Source organism: Phodopus roborovskii, unplaced genomic scaffold, assembly GCF_943737965.1.
Source record: "Phodopus roborovskii unplaced genomic scaffold, PHOROB, whole genome shotgun sequence".
Classification (NCBI taxonomy): domain Eukaryota; kingdom Metazoa; phylum Chordata; class Mammalia; order Rodentia; family Cricetidae; genus Phodopus; species Phodopus roborovskii.
In genome coordinates this window covers 11,285-33,874 of record NW_026125076.1, presented here as the reverse complement: position 1 = coordinate 33,874, position 22,590 = coordinate 11,285, and the positions used below count along the sequence as shown (strand labels likewise).

Here is a 22,590-nt window from a genome sequence, read left to right as displayed (position 1 = left end):
AATGGTGTGAGTGGGGTGCCTCTGACTCTTTTGCCTGCTTTTAAGATCCTTTTCTTCCTACTGGGTTTCCTTGCTCAGCCTTACTATGAGGGCAAATACCTGGTCTTATTGCAACTTGGTATGCTATGTTTGGTTGATGTCCCTGGGAGGCCTTCCCTTTTCTGAAGGGAAATGGAAGGAGTGGCTCTACGGGATAGGGGAGATGGGACAGGGAACTGGGAGAAGAGGGCAGGGAAACTGTGGTAATACATGAGAGAAGAATACAAAACTAAATATAAAAATCGCGCACACACACGAACACACACTCGCAGGCATGCATGCGTGTACCTGCATTCCCTATCCCGTGAACACACAAACTGTGGGTCTTTTGAGTTCATAGCTCATACTTGGTCTTCTGTACTATAATGCAACCAGTAGAAAAACGAAATGAGGGTGAACCTTGTGGCCACAAAGGTAGGGAGAAGACTCTGCTCCTAGTATAGTCCTCATACAGAGGTCACTCTTCTGTGTCCTTCTGCAATGTCTCCCTGCCAAGAAATCTGACTATAACAGAAATGTTCATCATTAACTTAGTATTAACTCGAAGCAACTGGATTTGAGTAATTCAGGGTTCCAGTCTTTGCTGTGGCTTAAAGCTCTCAGCGACAGCATTGGCTGTAAGCACACTACAGGTAAATAGGGAAAGAAGTCATTGTATTCCAGAAGGGCCAGATCACTGCCTCGGAGACAAGTGGCACAGCACAACTTTTACATGTTTATTACACCAGGTTGAGGAAAACAAATAGAATATGTCAGCATGGCCCTGCCTCTTTGGGCATATACTCTAAGCACACATCCATTCTCACTCCTGTGAGAAAGGAATCCATTCAAAAGCATTCAACAACTCACCATATTCTACCCTTAAAATCCTAACACAAGTCTTACACCACTGTGCACAAGATTTTTTGGCAGTCACAAGCTCTATCACCGGGCAGAGCTCACAGAGAATGGGAGAAGGTAACTGTCACTGACATTCATCCTCATTGAGTGGGACAGACTGCATGAGGCAGTGTGGCTGTGTGGGAGGGATGGAGATCCAGACCTGTGGCAAGCTGCTGTTCCTGCTGGACGATTACCAGCCAAGGCTCTTGACTTAGGTGCATTCTTCTGCTGTCCCAGTGCATTTACACCTCGAGACCTTAAACAATGGAGTATCTACAAGCAACCATGTCTAAAGAAAGAGTTCTGTGTGTCTTTCCAGGAAATAGCCAACTTCAGAAAAGCATTTCTGAGCACTCCTAGAGTAAACTGGGATGAAAATTGTACCGGAGGCTGGAGAAGAGCCCAATGTGTTTCACGAGGTTGGGCTCCACCACGTAGGCTCGCTCCCCCCTTGGCTCTCAACAGAGAGTACAATGCCATGTCCTTGCCAAAGCCCTTGTGGCAGTACACTTGGGACAGGTAGGTGAGGGTCCTGCGGGCTGCAGGGGCAGGGAAGAGCATAGCTGGGGTGCAACACTGAGAGGCAGGAACCACACTGTACAAGGAGGGACTCAGGCGCCGCAGTTCCAGGAAATAGTGTCGGCCCACCAGTTCCACCAGCCCCATGCTATACAGACAGAAGAAAAGCATGACAGGCCAACTGAAGCCTGGGCGGCAGGCAAACTTCATGTATATCCAGGTTAGCACTGGCCCCAGCAGCATGCCCACGCCAACCCACTCTAGGATCCGCATAGGCTCTGGGTTGATGTAGTGCTGTAGCCTCTCCGGGTGATAGAGCTTTAGATACAGGGCATCTTGGAGGTGTGGCTCGGAGAAGCGAGCCCGCAGAAGGTGCTCCAATACTGGGAAGATCTGTTCTTCTGGAATGGCATCATCCTCTACCATCAGGACATAGTCTGGATTGTAGGTCTGCAGCGATGATTCCAGGCAATAGACATAGTCTTGCTTCTCTTTCTCAAACGAGTTAGTTGAAGGGTCATCGCCATAATCATCTTCGGTGCCCTCGTAGCGGTTGGCCACAGGGACATACTTAGAGAGCAGCTTAGCGTCAAAATGGCTCACCTCCGCTCCACATTGCACAGGAAGAGCTGGTGGCCCTCACACTGGGGGCCGCACTGCTGCAGAAGCCGATGGAACTGGGACACTACCTGTAAGACATAGTGGAAGCCAGGCTGCCTATCCACGGTGATAATGGTGATCACCAGCCAGGGGCGGGGCGTGGCCTGCCACACGATGGGCACCGAACCATTGGCAGAAGGCAGCTCTTCAAAGTAGTGAAGGGCAGCCTCTCCCTCCTTCAGGCTTTGCTGCAGGAACTCTTGGCTCATCTGGTTTAGATGCCAATGGCGCAGGTAGAAGTATGAGTGCAGGAGCCGGTGGCAGGCCAAAGGGGCCAGTAAGCCAAATGTCACCACGGTTAGAATAAAGAGCTGGACAGCAGTGCTGTTCCAGGAGAGTCGCCGAAGCCTCCGGAGAAGCATGGCAGCTGGAGAGGTTGACGTGGTCATGAGGTCAACTTTTGGTCATGTCTGGTCCCAAGAACAAATCATCCTGGATCTCAGTCAAACCTAAAGAGAGAAAGCAGAATCAGAAAACATAACTTTAAAAAGATCCCAACAATGCAGCCCAGCACACATCAAGTCATAAATTCTTGTTCAAGGTTGCGTAGCTAGCTGTTGGAGACTCGAAAGGCTTTTCTGAAGTGATTGTTTTCTTGAGTTGTATTTGTCAGTGAGCCTTGAGATGCTCTCATTGTTTATGATCAGACATACCCTGTGCATTCAACCAACTCTCTATGCCTAAAGATGTGATGTTAGCGTCACAGTGTGTCATAAAGTCACTGGCAGTGGGTAAAGTTATTTACATTCACTAGCCACAAAGACATGGGAGTTAACATAGGCACACAGACAACAAAGCTTGACACAGAAGAAATATACATAGATAGGGGTGGCTGCAGCATCAATGCATAATACTTGACTGTAATTTCTGAAAAACCTTTTCTGTATATCGCAACAAAAAAGAGGAATACTTGGTGGTCCTTGTTATTTAATACCATCTTTGATTTCTCTAATCTCATTTAATCTAATTATTTAATTCTGATTGTCCTCCTAATTTATTTGTATAGGACTATATTTGGGAGAAGGCATCTTCCTTATACAAACAAACTGTAGACTTTGAGATGGGAGGGAAGTATCTCACTGGAGTATCTATAATGGGGCTATTCAGTGAGGTAGGTAGGGTAAGCAGAGGAACGAACAGCTTGATATGGAAAATAATGTCCTCGGACCCAATAGCTCAGAGCACAGGTGTGAGGTGGGAACCTCAGATCTGCTATTCAATTGGTGGGAAGTCACCTCACCTCTCTGTACCCTGGATTCCTCTGCTCTCAAATAGAAGTAATAAGTCTTGTGGATTTACTATGGATATAAAACACGTTAGAGAGGAAAAATAAAGTAAAAATGTCATTAAAATATGCCTCATGGAGCTAGAGAGATGGCTAAATCAGTGAAGCACTTGCCATGTACACAGAGGATCTGAGTTTGAACCCTAAAAGCAGTCCCTCCTCAAAGTGGTATGTGGAGGGTCATCCTTCCAATCCTACCACTGGGGAGGTAGAGACCAGCAGACCCTGTACTCACTGGCTAGCCAGATTAGCCTACTAATCAAACTCCCTGCCAGACCTGAGATTAAAAATAAAGGCAGAGGCTAGAAAGATGGCTTAGTGGGAAACGTGCTTGCTGTGTAAGCATAAGGATGTGAGTTCAAATCTACAGATCCCACATAAAAGGTAGCTTAGGTAGCAAGCATATGCTTATAATGCCAGTATTCCTATAGGGGATGGGAGGCACAAACAGAATTCCTTGGGGCCAGCAAGTTTGTGAGAACGCCTCAAACAAGGTAGAAGGGAAGGACCGATATTGAAGGTTTGTCTTCTGATTTGTGCAACTCATCATCGCACATTCATATATATGAGTGTGTGAACACACATACACATATCAAAAGAGAAAAAAGTAAGGTGCATTTACCTGAGAAATGCTCTTAGCCTCCACATGCACATATACACATATCCACATGCATCTGCACAAACTGAACACATATGTACACACACACACACACACTCTGAAAAAAATAGAACTGATGCTCATAGTCAGGTAATGTTTGAGAAGCAAGAAATTCTAATATTCTGATAGAAAAGATTCACACCAAACAAAAAAATTAACATCAAGGAAGCTAATACAAAATCCATAGAACTTAATTCAAGGCTAAGTGATAGCTGTAGCATCAAAAGGATACTCTTGCTTCAGAAGCAGGACACTTTGCAGCCACAGAGAAGAAAATGGTACAGGTTGTGAATGATGGAGGGCTCTCTGTGTCTCACAAGGTTGCAGTTGTGCTCTCTGTCCGCTCTCCCACACATTCCTGGGTTTTGCTTTCAACAGTAACACTGAACTTCATTCCCCCTCTTTGGAGTGGGGTCATACTACTAGGGCTTGCTAATAAGATGTGAGCTGAATGGAGAGTTTCTATGGATCTACAAGAGGGTCTGCCCCAACAGCTCATCTCTCCCTCATCCCCAACACTTAAACTGGTTAGTGTTGTGAGCTACTTTGTAGGGCCTTGCATGGACCCCAGAGGCGCCTTGAGCAAGTCTGAAGCTGTTGGCTGGAACATCTTGCACCAGAGTAGTTCTTGCTAACTTACTCTTCTTGATTTGCTAACACACATCTGCTGGGGAGGAACTAAGCCTGAGAACTTGCAGGCTTGACCCTTGATTGCTTTCCACTGTGCTGTAAGTCAGTATATAAGCCCTCTCCATCCCCCCCCCTCAATAAAAGACATTCGGCATTCAGCATTCCAACTGCAAGAATGACCCTCTGTCTTGTCTTTTATTTAAATCTCGAGGCTTTCGTCTGATTAGTGGAACAGATTGTAGAGTGGGCACCGAGATCAGGAAGAAAGGAGCACCTAAGAGACCGCCCTCAGAGGCCAGCTGGCAAAGTAAATGAGGGTGTATTGAAGGATGGGTGCCAGTAACTCTAACAAATTCTTAGTGGGCAATTAGTGGCCCTAGTGAAAAAACAGGGCACCAGGTTTAAAATTAAGACAGCTAACACTTTCATTGCCATCTTAGAGAAACATAGTCCCTGGTTTATGCACTCTGGAGGCTTCAACATCCCCGATTGGGAACAGGTAAAAAGAGATCTCCAAGAGGCTTATAAAGAAAAGGGGCCTGATAATTTCCCTATTGCCACCTTTTCCCTTTGGTGTCTAGTTAAAGATATGCTCCTGAGCAACAATGTTAAAGTAAAAGAACAAATGACAGAGCTGAATAGGACTTTTAAGGAAGTACAAGATTTAGAATCTGTGATATCTATCAGGGAACAAGAGGGACCTCAACTAGATGATAGTCCTACTGTAACTGATGAAGAAGATACTTGGGAAGCAGAAATGAAACAATTAAAGAATTGCTGAAGCTGATGAGTGCAAATGCTGCCCTCCGTGGAACAACCCCTTTTCTTGTGATCCATTTAGTAGGGCCTCTGCGCCTCGAGGGATAGAGGAGGAGGTCAAACATTTACTAACCAAGGTAGAAGCATTAGGAATGGAAAGACAAGCTTTCCCTGTGACTGAGACAGTGGATCCTCAGGGTAACAGGGTTAGGGAGCACAACCCATTAAATATCAAGGATATAAAACAACTTAAGGAGGTTGTCACTGCTTATGGGCTCCATGCTTTTTTTCACAGTATTTTGCACCCCTAGTGACTGGATGCAGCTATGTAGAGCCACACTGAGTGGGAGCCAGGTGCTAGCCATTACCTTTTCTTAGAAGGTTCTCAGATGCGCACAGGTATGGCCCTTCTTCTTGACCACTAATTATAGTTTGGGTAAAGCAGCTATAAATTTCCATTTTAGTCCAAAGGATAAGAATTTCATCTTCATTTCAGGCACTTGTGTTCTGGCTCCCTTCTTTGTTGTAACTAATGCTACTAATTTTGGAGGAAGGCTCAATTGTTCTCAGCAGGTCTGTCAAGGTTAGCTGCTGGATATATGAAACAACAGCTGTTGTGGTACCCCGGGTGGTACCTATGTCAGAGACCTCCTCTACAGATGACCAACTTGTGCAGCAGAGAGGAAAGGAAATTTCGGGATCAAAGCTGCCAGTGCCGCCCTGCCACTGCAGCAACAGTTTCAAGGATAGCCCTTTCCCAATCAGTGAATACTGCAAGCACAGTGGATCAACTATCAGGTGAATTGGCTGAAGCCTTAGTCACCCAAAGCACACTTGATAATCTAGTACAAATTGGCATTTTAAAACTAAATTTACAAACTAGCTACCTATAGGAACAATTGGATTTATTGTGGGAGGTCCCTATGACTTCTTGTTCTCCCTCTTTCACACACATCTGTGTTACACCTGCTAAAGTTGAGAATACATCAGTTGTATTTACTTTTCTCCAGGGATCCTTGAGTGATGGAGTTTTTAAATTATATACATGCTTTAGCCATGTATATTATTAACATCAATGAAACTAGAGTACCACCTGCCAGTGCAGAAGACATTTTACAAGGACTTCAACTTGCAGGCAGATTAATTGGAGAATGGGCAAGTTCTCTTTCAGTGGGGCTCATAGCCCTTACCCTTGGTATTATCTGAATGATCTGCCTACAATGCCACAGAATTAGACAGACCCAGGCCAACTTTCAAACAAGACATATTCTACTGCCTTTAGCTCAAGAAAGGGCCTCTGCACAAGTATGGATGAACTTACAGACAAACTAATCACCAGAGACAGTAAGGCAGAAGGGGGCAAATATCCAACCTAATACAGGAAGGTTACAGGACTGGGTGACCTCTCCAATGATGGGTAAGGAATTATGCTGACGTCCTCTGCCACCTAAGACAGGTGTTAGTTTATATTAAAAGAAAGGGGGACCTACAGGGTCCTACATGGACCTTTGAGGCACCTTGAGCAAGCCTGAAGCTGTTGGCTGGAATAACTTGCACCAGAGTAGTTCTTGCTAACTTACTCTTCTTGATTTACTAACACACATCTGCTGGGGATGAACTAAGCCTGAGAACTTGCATGCTTGACCCTTGATTGTTTTCCACTGTGCTGTAAGTCAGTATATCAGCCTGCTCCATCCCTAAATAAATGTCATTCAGCATTCCAGCTACACAAATTACCCCGTTTTGTCTTTTATTTCAATCTCTAGGCCTTCGCCCGATAGGTGCAACAGATTGTAGTGTGCTACAAGTATAAGAGGGTCTGCCCCAACAGCTCACCTCTTCCACATCCCCCAACACCTAAACTGGTTAGTGTTGTGAGCTACTTGTAGACCATTGTGCCACCAAATAATGATTTGGGGGCTTGTTTTTCAGAGTAGTTATTCTCACCTGGCTTGCACAGTCATGTAGAACACCAAACACCTCTCTACAGTGTTGTGACACATTTCAATTAAGTGGAGACAAGTCTGCAACAAAAGATAATGGTCCTGGGAACACAGACATGAGTCAAACTATTCTTGTACTGTCAAGAGATCTGTAGAACAACCAGAAGGAAAGAAGCAAGGAGTTTTTGGTAGCATATGACCCTAGGCTTGCTGATTTGTGAGCATCGGTGTACTATAAACTGGTTCTTTCCCCCTCTGATCTGCTTAAGTTCACAGAGTTAGTTCATCATAGACATGTACATCACCTGGTTATATTAGTTCTCATCACTACTACTGGACACCCAATACTGGAACTGGGGGGATCCCATGCATCTTGTATAGTAGCTATGGGAATGGGCCCATTTGGGTGGCTACTTGCTCCCACTATTCTCCCTACCTTGCTTATTACTTAAGGGAGCTAAACCATCTAGAGGAAGAGATTACATGCAAATTCAACAAAATAAGGCAGTCATCTTAGCAAATGCCAGTTGCACAATAAATGCTTTTGGCTTACAATTATATGTCGGGTGGAACAGAAATGGGAGTGCCTCATATCAACATAAAGAGGACTTTAATCCCAAGACCTTTCTCCACTGTTGGCAATAAAACCACAAGAATCTCACAGTCTGTTAAACTGCTAGAAAGCAGCAGTTCCACAGCTGATTAGGGAAGGAGGACTCAAATGGCAATGCCTAGAGTCTCTGATTGAAGTGGTCAGCTCCACGGAGTGACAAACAGCCACAAACCTTTATGATTTATGATAATGACCTAGCACTCTTGCACATGGGCCTGTTGATGGCCCTGCTGGATTCAGGTACAAAAGGTAGGTTAGAAGCAGGCAGCCAATGTACTTCTCCTTATGGATCAAGGTGCAGAGGAAATAGCTACCAGGGCTGTGCTCTTAGGTCTGGTAGAAGCTAAGGTCAAGTCAAATTTGCATCTTTGCCGGTGGGCCACAGATCAAATCCACTCATCCCATCCACTGGCCACATATGCAGCAAGGAAACTCACTCTTCTGCAGAGGAAGGGAAGGGGGAAGCTGACAACCGGGAAACAAAGAGCCACAGGATTTAGCTGCTCCAAAAAGTCCCAAACCCTCACAGGCCATAAGATTTGTCCCCTAACCATGGTGAACTCAAGTCAGAGAAGGCGTGGTTTGAAAAAACTAAAGTGTTTGGATGCTTCTGTTTCATATGTGGGGTGACAAACATATATATGATTACAGGTAAGAAGCAGTGAGAATTTTTATATATTTATATATTGTATTATTTAAATATTTATTACATTACTTAAATATTTAGTATTTTATTGAACATGCCACAGAAGAAATAAAAACCACATGAGAGCCCGTGTGTACGATGTGGCTTTTAAGCTTTACATGAGTAGATTCTAATTCCAGGGTACTCTGAAATTACTTTGTATGCTTTTTATACGAGGTAAGAGAGGGGGAATGAGAAATAGACAAAGAGAGGGAGGGTAAGAAGGAGAGGGAAAGAGGGAGGGGGAGACTGGCTTGCTTTTTCCTCTTTCTGAGCAGTAAGCTTTAGTTTCTGCTCTTGTTACTTGCCCACAAAGGTTAATGAAAGCTCAGTGCCCTGTGCACATTCTACAATGGACAGATAAAACTGCCCCCTTTTTTGTTGATCTTGTTGGCTTCATGGCAGTGTAAAAAAGAGAAAGCCACAAAGTAGCTCTTAGAGCTACTGCACCATGCACATGGCCAAGTTACATAATCACTCTCCCAATTCAACAGAGGGCACAGAAACACAAAGATGTTTCTAAAAACCTAGAGCACAAAGAGGGTATGGAAAGCCTGAAGTCAATGGTCAGGGGGAGATACGGATCATGCCCTCAGGAGGAGAAAATATTGTTGAACATTTGAACACTGCAAATGGGCATACCCATTGTGGGCCATAAAAATGGGATCACACCCCTCATTTGATGATTAGATGTATGGCTTGGCAAAAATCCATGAGTTATGTAGGCAAGAGTAGGTTCTGGTTATTTTGGGAGGTATCCACCAACACCCATTGTTAATTGCACTCTCTAGATATAGTTTAACATAAATGACCTCGAGGAACTGAATCAAAATACATAGGACGTTCTTCATTCACAGTTTCTCTCCCAACCTACGAATGCAGGCAGAGGTGAGGCATGCTTACATAATGAGAAGCAGAAGAAAGGAAGGTTGTGTCTAGATGACTACTCTGGCATTTTTTCCCAGAAGTCCATTGCCACCTGTAAGATTATCTGCCAAGGCCCACACTCCATTAAGATTGTAGTCTGACAGGTTTTTCTAAGTCAGCTTGGTAACAACTGCTTCACTTCCACAGAGGGAGGTAAGTTCTTACTTATATGTCTTGAAAGTACTCCACCTTAAATGCAACCATTCCCCAAACTGGGTTCTACCTACTACCGCATTGAGGGCACAGGACTTAGAAAGCAATAAAAGAATAAAGACTCTGAGAAAGAAGCACAGATTGGGGCTTGTCTGAATGTACACAGAGTGGTAGTAGAAACTGTGTTTTAGTGTATCTTGTGAAAACTAAACAGAAGGAGGCACAGGGATTTGAGAGACAGAACAGCACACTGTGCCAGGAAGGTAGTACTTGGAAACGGTCTATTTTTCTCAAGTATACCCTCCTTCATGAAAGACACCACCACTTTCCTAGGCACCTGAGTCAAAGGGCCTAGCAGGTTCTTACTTCTCTCCTCCTTGAGACCCTTCTCAATTTCAGGGCCTGGGACCTGAACAAAGAGCTCAAAGGAAGAGAAAAAATGACTAGGAAATATCTCAAAAACTTGTTCATCATTTACAGCAATTAGGAAACTGCAAATCAAAACAACTTTTAGGTTTAATCTTACTCCAATCAGAATATAGATCAACAAAACAACTAGCCACAGATGCTGGAGAGGGCATGTGGAAAAGGGAACACTCATTCATTGCAGTTGGAGTTGCAAACTGGTACAGGTACTATGGGAATCTGTGGGAGAACACTCAGAAAGCTAAAAGGAAACCTACCATATGACCCAGTTATACCACTCCTTGATATGTGCCCAAAGGACTATACATCATGTTCACTGCTGCTCTATTCACAACAGTTAGGAAATAGAAAAACAAAAACAAAGAACCTAAATGTTCTTCAGTCAACAGATATTGAAAATGTAGTACACACTAGGAATATTATTCAGCTGTAAATAAAAATGAAATTATCTTTGCATGTAAATGGACTAGAAAAGATCATATTGAGTGAGGTAACCCAGGCCCAGAAAGACAAACATTATTTTCTCTCTCATTGGAGGCTCCTAGTTCCAAATCTTCAGATGTGAGGGCATATTGGTTTCTGAAGAAACCAAGAAAGTAAAAAGGGACTATAGTTGGGGTAGGGAGTTGGAGGAGCAATAGAGAGGGTAATAGCAAGTACAAATGATATAACTGGGTAAATGGGAAAAGGGGGCTCTATTTAGGGAGGGGAGATAAAATACAGAAGAAGGAGGGTAAAATAACTAGTGAAGTCATGGATACAGGGTAAGATCCTACAAGTACCACCTTCCTAAACATAATCCCTAATTTCATGCTAAATATTTATCCTTACACCAACAGAAAAGTGCAGCTTTCACCTCTCACCAAGAAAATTTCTCTTTATAACAGAAGGAGACCATTATAGAAAACAGCAACCAATCAAAACGCAAAGTAGTCAAGCTCAGACTCAATGGCTACATCTACAAAACAACTAAGGCTCAGGAACACTGTGGAAGAGAGGGCAGGAAAAATTTAAGAGCCGGATGATCAGGAACTTTGCTGTGAGATTCTGTTTCCAAGCAGCATCAGAAGTTAAAGTAATGAAGTTTTTCATCTAGTAGAAAGAAGAAGCAGACACCCACAGCTAAACACTGAGCCAAATTCTTGGAATCGAGTTGCAGACAGGAAGGAGTGATGAGCAAAGGGGTCAAGAGCAAAGGGGTCAAGACCAGGCTGGAGAAACCCATAGAAACTGCTGACCTGAACAAGGGGGAGCTGTGAAACCAGCAGAGGACGGACCCAGACCCCCTGAATGTGGGTGTTAGTTGGGAGGACTGGGCAGTCTACTGGGCCTCTCGTAGTGGATCAGTATTTATCACTAGTGTATGAAAAGACTTTGGAAGCCCATTCCACCCAGAGAGATAATCTCTCAGCTTAGACACATCGGGGAGAGCCTAGGCCCTGATGCAAATGATATGACAGATTTTGAAGACTCCCCATGGAAGGCTTCACCCTCCATGGGGAGCAGAAAGGGGATGGGATGGAGGTTGGTGGGGGGAACAGGGAAGGATGGGAGGGTGTAGGAACTGGGATTGATAGGTAAAACAAGCTTGTTTCAAATTTAAATAAAAATGTTATATATACATACATACATATATATGAAGTTACAGTCATGAAATCTCATCAACACAAATGCCTAACCATGAGTTGAACAAGGACAACAGCAGACAAGGGATAGTCCTCGAGGCCTCAACTTTACAGAAACAACTATAGGCAACTAAGGAAAGCTAATAGCAGGAGAAACAGTCTTCCCCGGGAAGAACACACCAATTGATTATTCACTATCACATGGATATTGATATTGGATATCAATATCAATTATCAGCCCTGAAAACACAGACATAAATAGACTATATAGACATATATAGACTGAGCAGGCTATATAGAGACATATATGTTATATTTGCATATAACAGCAATAAATAAAAAGGAGGCTATGAATTTGAAAGTGAGCAAGAAAGAGCATATGGGAAGGTTTGGAGAAAGGAAAGAGAAGGGAAAATGCTGTAATTATAGTCTCAAAAATAAAAATTTAGAAATGAAATGGTAATATATACAAAAACCATTTAATATCCTTAGCCATTGGGAAAATGCAAATTAAAACTACTTTAAGAGCTGTGGAGATGGCTCTGGGGTTAAAAGCACTTCCTGCTTTTGCAGAGGACACAGCTTCATTTCCCAGTATCCATATAGTAGCTTCTTTGAGGGGGTCATATCAATATTTATTTAAATACTGAAAAAATCCATTTTATTGAGAAATTCCTGGCAAGAACTGACATGACAATGTGTATTTCATTGATACAGCAAGAAAACTGTCAACAAGTAACCAACTTCACATCTGAACACGGCATAAACTCCGGAAGAGTCATAATCCAAAGATTTAGACATTACAGATTGTCTGTTTACAGAGAACAACTACAGGAAACCCAGCTCAGCTAAAAACTTTCCCACTTGAATCTACCTTTATTAACAACCATTGCAATTGATAAGGCAGTTGGCTAAATTACAGACTGACTACCAACTGACATCAGACAACTGGCCAGTTGTGAATGGGCCATCGATGCTGGGCTAGCACACACCTGTTCACCTGCTTCTGTCCTCCACTGCATGTGGCTGTTGCTCAGCTTTCTAACCATTTTCAGGATAAGAGCTATGAGTTTAATGACATAGCAGGGCAATTTTAGGCTTAATATTCAATGGGGAGTACAATATATTTAAAATAAACAGATTTTTTTTCAATGTAAAAAATCCTCCCTTAACCATCCTTAACCCACACTGATAGACAGGCTAGCACTCTCTCATTGACAGAGTACTGACATCAGCATTCCTTCTCCATGTGCCTTTAACCATCTTGGTTTTTAGTTGGGAGAAACAGCCACACTTCTGTTCAATGCTTTGGATCTGAGCTGATTAATGACCTTCCATCCTTCTTTGAACCATGAAGATAACACTGAGAGTCAATGCCTGGCATAGGTAATGTGCATCCCTCATGAGGATGGATAGTAGAAGTGATTAATAATAAATGTAATAAAACAATCTTCTTTGTATGCACTGAAATAATAAACTAATCATTTTGGTATACAACTTACAATATTTGGGGCTGGACTGTGGTGGTGCGTGCCTTTAATCCCAGCACTCGGGAGGCAGAGGCAAGTGGATCTCTGTGAGTTCCAGGCCAGCCTGGTCTACAGAGTGAGTGCCAAGATAGGCTCTAAAGCTACACAGAGAAACCCTGTCTCAATACTCACTCCCCCAAAAAAAAACAACCAACCAACCAAACAAACAAACAAACAAAAACTACAAAACCAAACAAAAATAAACAAACAAACAAAAAAAAACAACTTACAATGTTTGGAAAGGAAAACCAGGTAAGACTCAGTCTTGTTAAAATGACTTCAAAACAAGAAAAAGATACATGTCATGTGCTTTACAAAGGATATTAAATAAACTACAGAAGGATTATGGGAATTTGCAGGCATGTAATCAAGTGGATGGTTTTAATCATTAAGACCCTTCTATACCCCTGGACTATGTTCCACTTACTTGAAGACATGCTATAGTAAACACATGCTTGGTTTCTTCAGTCCTGGCTCTATCTTATACAAAGGGAACCAGAGGAACAACAAATTAGAATCATAATTGTCTACAGTTAACTTCCAAAGCCAGAAACATTTATGGAAAAAAAAATTAAGGGACTGGGAGATACTTTTTTTTTTTTTTTTTTTACAGTTTCTACAAGTGACTGCGCTGCTGATCTCAACAAATTAAAGATGAAATAAGAGGCCCATTCTTGATTTTAGTGTCTCACGACATACAGTGATTGAGTACTGTTAAAAATAATTACTAACCAGAAAAATAACACTCAAGAAATGACTGCTTTCGCTTATATACCAGCTTCTTAAAACCATCCATGACTCCAGAATCAGGGGATGTGATACCCCTTACTGGCTTCTGCAGGCATCAGGCATGCACATGGCACACACACATAGGCAAAACAGTCATACATATAAATAATAATTAATAAATCTTGAAAAAACTACTTAGAGATTCTATTACACTTTAATCAGAATGGCCAACAAGAAAAAATGACAGCAATGCTAGCAAGGATGTGGAGAAAGCAAAAGCACCATTTACTGCTGGTAGGAGTGTGAACTGATGCAGCCATTACGGAAATCACACACACACACACACACACACACACAAAGAGAGAGAGAGAGAGAGAGAGAGAGACAGAGACAGAGAGACAGAGAGACAGAGAGAGAGACAGAGACTACCATATGACTTGGATGTATCACTCCTGACTACAAACCTAAAAACTTGTATATTTACACTCATCATTTCAGCATTCACAACAGGCAGGAAATGGAAGCAAACTACATGTCCATCAACAGATGGAACGACAAAGAAAATGTGGTATATATAACAAATAGAATTTTATTCACCCATAAAAACAAAATAAAATAATGACATTTGGCAGGAAAATGGGCTGAAATGGAAATCATTACATTAAGCAAAATAGGTCAGACTCCGAAAAACAAATGCCATGTTTTCTCTTGTACATAGAGCCTGTACTTTAGCGTGTGTGTGTGTGTGTGTGTGTGTATTGTGTATTGTGTATTTATATGGGGGACAAAGTGGACCTCAAGAGGAGTAGAGATCTTAAGAGGAAGGGGGAAAGACGATAATGGAATATAAGTCATATGAAAGGAGAGGGTTACTGGGAAGAGGTAAGAGAGCAGCCAGAGGGGAGCAGAAAGGCAGGTGATGGGGTCTAGGGGACAAGTAAGGACAACAATATTATGAAAATTCCACAACTAGACCCATGCTATGCATGCTAACTTGAAAAAAAAACAACTTATATATATATCATTCTGGAGACATTGTTTATATGAAAAGAGCCTGCCTTTAGAGTCCTTTGTCAGCCTGGGGTGGTATGCTACAAGCTATGCTAACAGCTTCCATTACCATGAGATCCTTTGAAGCCTGGGTCAGACCAGCACTCTTTTCTATAAAACTGGTCAATAATAATTCCCCTGTGTCTGCAGAAGAAAATCCAAATGCTTTGCCAAGATCCCTCAGAATTCAGCTCTAGTAACCCTTTTTACACACAAGATCAAGAGGTATACAGTTCTCCCAAAAGCCAACCTGATTTTCCCAACCAGATCTAAGTGCTCTTTCATTACATGTATTAAGATCCTTTGCATGAATTTAAACCGGTGCATTTATTTATCACTTTCTACCTTGGTATCCAAGGTGGGTTGAGTGTAAGGACTCCTTACCCCTCGGACACCAACCAAAATCTGAAGCTGCTCAGATTCTTTATATAAAATGTCAGTCTTTACATGCAAGCTATGCACTCTTTAAATACATTAAGTTATCTCTAACACCCATCAGAAGACAAATGCTTTATAAATAGTAGCTGTGTTATATTCTTTAGGGAATAATGACAATAAAAATAAATACACACATTCAGTTTTGTAAAATATTTTTGATCTACAGTAAGTTGAATCCACAAATGTGACCCTGAGATACAAAGTAGGTATTTGTCCAATTCTCACTGCATCTTCCAGAGTGTGCTAGAACCTTTAATTCATTTCTTTAGATCAAACAAGCAGCTTTCAAATAGAAGTACAATTGATCCCATGTGGATGGAGAAATAGATTCTAGCACTGTAAGCAGGAAATTCGGAGCCCACATACTGTCCACGATACCTGGTGGTGACTTTCATGGCTTTACGCAGAACCCTTCACTCAACAGGCCTTCAAGTCCCTTCTTACTGGATTTGGTGTAATTTATCTTCACTATGCCTCACAGGGCCAGGATAGTACTACTCTATGCAGAGAAGAGATTTAGTGACTGTTGAGCAAACATAAGATCCCAGTCAATCTTTTGGCCTACATGGACCATAATTCCTCAGCTATAAAATCGGGAGTAGCATAGACCCAGTCACACACAGGGCAGAGAATGACTTCTTCCTAACTCAGCCCAGAAACTTATGTGCCAGGCACTCTTTTAAGCATTGAGTGGATCTGCATAAAAAGCCTATAGTGATTATTAACTACACTTTGTAGCTGGACAAGCTAAGGCACAGTAAACTTGCCATGGTTAATGAAGATTCTGGAATGGGGAAGTAAAAAGTAAATCCAGGATCCCTGCTCTCACCTAACATCTATTACTGCTTCTGGGTTCTAGAAAATCAGATGAAAAACCATCAGAAATGACAAAACAAAACAAAAGAAAAACAGAGAAAACCTTTTTAGAATATGGTAGGTAACAACATAAAAACATAAAGTAATACATGGTGTGTTTGTACCACTGGTTACCTCTGAAGATATACATACTATATATTCATAAAATATATAAAATAAGTGTTTTCACCTCATAAATCAAACCTAATTAATGGATTTTTTTTAAAAAAGACAAAATGGAAAAGGAATATATTTAGAATAAAAATGGAATACCTATGAATAATTTGCAGAAACAGGCAGAGCATAGACATAAAGTTATACTAAAGGATATTTTAAAAGTCATTAACAAATGCATTTAAAAAACACTTTTCTACTGGAAACACTTGATAATAGAAAGATGGTCCTTGTCCCAAAACTAATCTTGTAACACAATCTCAATGCAATTTACTCCAAGAAGTAATACGGTCCAGAAGATGCACATTTGTTTGTAGATTGGTGTAATCTTAGTAGATAATACCAGGGTATCAATCCCTTTGACCATGGAAAGAATTCTCCTTCAAGGAATACACCTGGCAGAAATGATGAGCTATGCTACTTAGAATCAGTAAGAATTTTTCACTTAAATTCTGTGTGTATAAATGGGAAGGGAAGGACAACTATGTTGAAGAAAATGTATATAGGTGACCATTTCATTTTTTTTTTTTTTTTTACAAAGAATACAATTTAATGAAAGTGAGGTGAGAGGCATGGGAGAAGGAGGTTTCCTGCTGGCCTTCTACATGCCTGCAGAGAACACGTATGGCATCAATGACCTGTACTCACTCAACACTGAGTCTTGTGCCAGGCACAGGGACACTGAGACTGAGCAGAGTAGCAAGGAACCTAAATCCTCTTTTAACCCTAATTTAAATAGTTACATTTTGGTATATTATCTTATACTCATAAGCGTGTGGATTTTATTGTTGTTAATTCTTACATATTATGTTGAGACAGGGTCTTGCAATGAATCCCCTCACTGTCATGAAACTTGAGATCCTCAACCTCCCTAGTACTGGGATTGTAAGCCATGCCACCATGCCCAGCTTACATTTTTATGTATTTTAGTGCCATGGCTCTGCTATTTTAATAACTGAGACTTTATAACATGTTTTATTATTTAATTGTGTTATTTTCTCATGATTTAGCATAATTTCCTCCTGGCTTTAAAAAAAAATTTAGTCTACAATCATACCACCCTGAATGCCCCCATCCTGCCTAAAAAACAACTTTATTGAGGCATACTTTGCTACAACGAAGTGTACCATTTAACTGTATATTTCAAAGTTTTGACAAATTTAGTCAGGTGACTACCGTCACGATTTTCAAAAAAATTAATGAAGATATTTTAAAGAGTGTTTCAAATTATAATTAGGGAAACTACAATAAAATTACTTCACTTAAAATATGGGGAAGAGAATTAATATTCCATCCCCATAAATGCAAGAGACTAATAACTGGAAATTAAATATTGATTTTTCTATGGGTAAAGCAAATTAAAACTATATACTATTATTCTACATTATTAATATAAAACTTCAAATGTAAAAAATATTTGAAATAAACAGAATCTCATCTATCTAGAAGCTGTAGTTTTTTATTCTGATTTTTTTGCTTCATTATTATCATGTCCAATTTTTTTTTCTTCTGATTCTCATGTCAAGAGTTGGAAACATCTTGCTGCTCTTCTGACCTCATAACCTACGTGGGGCATAAGGACCCTCTGGAAATACGCCCCTCAACTATTTCCTTTACGTGGTTTATTTCTCTTGGGGAAACAGGCATTCCAGAGCACACACACCTGCTGATTTGCTGATAGTCCGCATAATGAGATCATTGAAGATGCGCTGTGGTCCCAAGGGCCAAGCAGGAGATACCAGATCACAGCGACCTGCGGTGGTTCAGGCCCCACAACATCTCTGCGAGCGAGCGCAGTGCGGCATGGGCGATGCCTGGGCGCGAGAGCCAGAGCGAGGGCTGAGACACACCCATCCATCCTAACTATCTCTTTGGGGGGGAAGAGAATATTAAAGGAGAACCCGAAGCTTGGCATCTAGGGGTTGCCGCTGACCTTGAGGAGTCCCCGCTGCCTTCCGGCCTCAGTTTCCCCACCTGCAGGCCCGGACTGCCCGAATCCATCGAGTGGCGTTCCAATCGCAGGCGTTTCCGGGAGCGGGGGGGGGGCCTTCCTCGGGTCACCTTCGCGGGAGGACGCGCCCCACCGAGGACGCTCGGAGGGGGCCTCCGCTGCCGGGCAGCCATTAGGCGGCAGCGCTCGGGCTGTCCGCGCGGCCCGACTCTGCGGGGCTAGGCGTTTGCATCCCTCGGCCAGTGACAGCCCGGCTGGGCGGGCGACCGCAGGAGAGCCAGCCGCACCCGCCCTGTGCGGCAGACGCACCGAGGGCGGGGCCGCGGCCGAGCCAGCCTGCAGAGAGCACAGCGGGGACGCAGGCCTCCTGGGCACCGCTCCCAGCGCCTGTCGCTGCCGCTCCTACATCGTGTCCCTCGCTGGCGCGCGTGTCCCGCGACACCAGCCGGAGAGAAAACCTACCCTGTGGAGGCGGTCAGCAGCGTTCTGACTTGCCGAGGCCACCGCCGCTGTAGCCCAGGCTGGCCGATTTCGGTAGCGGTGCCTTTACAGAATCCCTCCGGGCAGCAGCAGCGAAGCCTTACCTCCTCCCTTAGCTGCTCCCGCGCAGGGCTCCCCCTCGCTCTGCCAGGCCATGTGACCTGAGAGCTGCGGAACAACTGCAGCCCCCAAAGCTGGATCGGGTGTGGGGGGGTTGGTGGGGGGAGGCAAAAGGCGCCAACTGATGGGCAGCGAGGGAAAAGCAGGGTCGCCTCCAAGTCAGAAGAACAGGATAACTGCCCCTTTTGAGGGAACTACAAGCCAACGTTTTATTCCATCAGGTTTTATTCCATCAGGTGGGCACATGGAGGAAATATATTTTAATGAAATATCTCGCCTTTTTTGTGGAGGAAGCGTTTGTGTAGAAAGCTCGTTCTGTTTTTGAATGGGCTTCAGTTTTCCAAAGCTTTCTGTTTAAATGCAAAAGCCCCTGGGAGAAATAACTGGAGATGGGAGAAAAATATATACTCTGGGGTAGGATAATCCCTGAAGTGCAGCACAGGGAAACACAGGTAATGACTCAAGGAAGGAAAAAATGTGTGTGTCTAAGAGAAGGTAACAGCCAGCTTTGCATACTGGCCTTACCAGGATTCTCACCACAATTTATTTTCTGTGACCTTTTTCATCGCTTCTAGTTCCATATCAGCTTGCCTGCCTAACCCAGGACTTAAATGGATATTTTGAGGTGTGCATATAATATAAAATTTGAATTTTGGTGACCGCAGAGTTGTCCAATAATTACCATTTAAATACTCATGATGCAAATTGCATAACAGGAGGCACCAACAGAGATTATCCAGTAGTATCAACACTTTTTTTGTAATTGGGTACACATTTGTAGGGCTAAAAAGGAGGAAATTCCTTAAGCAAATTATTTGATGTAATAGTGAGAAGATCATTGTCTTGTTCCTGGGTTTTGTAGATGCTTTTTACTACAGAGTTAAACCATCAGGACCAAAGGCAACTTTGGGGGAGAAAGAGTTTGTTTCATCTTACTGCTTAGTCTATCAGGAAGGCAAGTCATGCAGTAACTCAGAGCAGGAACCTAGAAGCAGGAATCGAATGGAAGCAGAGACCATGGAGGAGTGCTACTTACTGCCTGGTCTTCCATAGTTTGCTAGCCTGCATGAATACACAACCCAGGACCACCTGTGGGTGACCTGTGGTGACCACAGCATCTGCTGTAGATGAAGCTGTCCTCTCCGAGTTAAAGACAGTTGAAGGAGGCAGAGGCAGGAGGATCATGAAGAGGAAACTGATCAATACATTGACTTTTACAAATAACTTTAGTGTATTTGGGTAATTAATATTTCTAACATAGGAAGGGTCTCTGACAGCTGAATGGGGAGAGAGGCAGCACATAAACATCCTTTACTATTGGAAGCCTTTTTTTTTCTGTTAGGACAGACATCAAATTCTTTTCATCTTCAAGAACTAGAACTTGGATTGTGCAAAGAGAAGGCTTGCTTTCTAGAGGTAGTACGGCATTAATAAACAGCTCACATACTCTCTCACTCTAGAGGCACACACAGCACACAGGTATATTACCTGCTTGAGATTAGTGGGATACATTGCTTTGCTCTAGGAGGCCAAGCCTTTGGATTCCCCTAGAACACCAGTTTTATTGAGTATAAGCCACATGCTATGGAAACTAGGATCCTAACTTGGACCTTCCCACATCAATCATGGATCAAGGAAATGCCCAGCAGACTTGCCCATAGGCCAGTCTGATAAAGGCAAGTTTCTCAATTGACAGACCTCTTTATAGTTGACTCCAGCTTGTGCCAAGTAGACAAAAACAAAACAAAACAACAACAACAACAACAAAAACCAACAAAAACAAACCAAACAAAAAGCCCACCAGCACACTGGGTATCTGAATTACCTCTACAGGCAGATGGCACGAATACATTGAGTGCTATTTTAAGGAATATATTTGATTTTTGAGCAGTGATTCACAGGGGTCACATATCAGATATCCTGAATATAGGACATTTACATTTTGATTCATAACAGTGGCAAAATTACAATTATGAAATAGCAATGAAATAATGCTATGGTTGGGGGTCACCACAACATGAGCAACTCCATTAAAGTGTCACAGCATTAGGAAGGTTGAGACCATAGTTCTAAAGTATTTTAATATCTCTTCCTGTTGTCTCCTAGCTCACATCGCATCTGTGCCTTCTGCAAACATTCAATACCGTCAGTGACTACTGGGCAATGAAATCTTGTGTTAAGATCACTGAATTCCATGTTATAGTTCATTTTCATACTTCCTTAGATTTAAAATGGCTCTTCTAGGCCAAAGTACTATTTGGGAGAGCAAAGCAATCTTGTAGCTGTTGTTTAAGTATATAAATAATGGTAATAATCACCAAAGAGCTGTGGACCAGGAAGGAATATGCACACCTATTCTTCCAGGATGAATATGACCTATTCTGCCAGGATGAATAGCTGCACCCTCCATGATATTAGATGTAAAATAAAATGTCACCAAGTGGCTAGTTGGTCTCCTAAGAAATACAGTTTTATGGGAATTAAAATTTAAATGTTGTTGTTGATGACCTTTACACTTAATATGAGTAGTAGTGAGACCAGACTTTTTGAGACAAGTTCCTATTAGTGAAGCCTGTGTCCCCAAGGGCATCGGCCTTTCTACATGTGTCCATTTGAAGAAGCCTTGAGGTGATCACAGAGGAAGCCAACTACATACAAGAAAGGTTAGGATATCTACCTGATTTTGATTATGTTTTTATGTGATTTCTTGTCTAGATTTTACGTTTAGACATGTATTTTTAAGTTTTTCCATAGTTAGTGTTTCTCTCTGTATCTTATTTCCAGATCTTCTGTAAGATTTCATTCATTTAAATCTGTTAAGAATGTTTCTCTAACAGTCCAGAATAAAGCCTATCATGAGGAATGTTCCATGTGGTCTAGAAGACATGACACATTCTGCAATTGTTTAGTTTTATAATGGTTTCATATTTGAAACCATCAACTAGATTCCTGTAAGACATAGTGTTACTTGCAACTTCTTTTTTTGGTGCTGTTTTTATTTTGTTGTTGTTGTTGTTGCTGTTTTTTTAGTTCTGTCTACTATGGAAAACTATTAAGATCAATGAGGTTTGTATATGTATCTACTTCTTCCTTTAGTTGTTCAAGTTTTTGTTTCAAATGTTTTATTGCTCTTTAATTAGGTATATGTACGCCCATGATGGTTCTTTTACCCCTATGAAGTGCCTTTGCCTTTGGTAATAATTTTATAAATATGATACTAAATCAGCCATTCCAGCTTCCTTCTGTCCGTTACTCCAGACGTGTCTAATAAATTACAGCAAAAATCCTGAATTCTAATAACTACTGGGTTTTGGTCTAGTAGACAATTTACTTGTCTGAACTCACAGGTTAAATTTCACACTGTGTGTTTTTCTGCAATAGCTGATATCTCTGGTGATTTTTTTTTTTTTTTTTGGATGCTTTTCTTTTTCTTCTCTTTTACCCTCCCGCATCCAGCTTC

At 42.1% G+C, this 22,590-nt stretch overlaps 1 protein-coding gene across 1 annotated transcript; it reads right to left on the bottom strand.

Moving 5' to 3' along the window:
* Positions 1 to 734: 734 nt before the first annotated feature.
* On the bottom strand, positions 735 to 18,659 carry LOC127225699 (post-GPI attachment to proteins factor 4-like). The gene is given in 4 exon segments (XM_051189219.1): positions 735 to 1,370; positions 1,372 to 2,045; positions 2,048 to 2,549; positions 18,513 to 18,659. Coding segments are annotated over 3 exon segments (1,209 nt in total). The 5' UTR covers positions 2,490 to 2,549; positions 18,513 to 18,659; the 3' UTR covers positions 735 to 1,277.
* Positions 18,660 to 22,590: the final 3,931 nt, after the last annotated feature.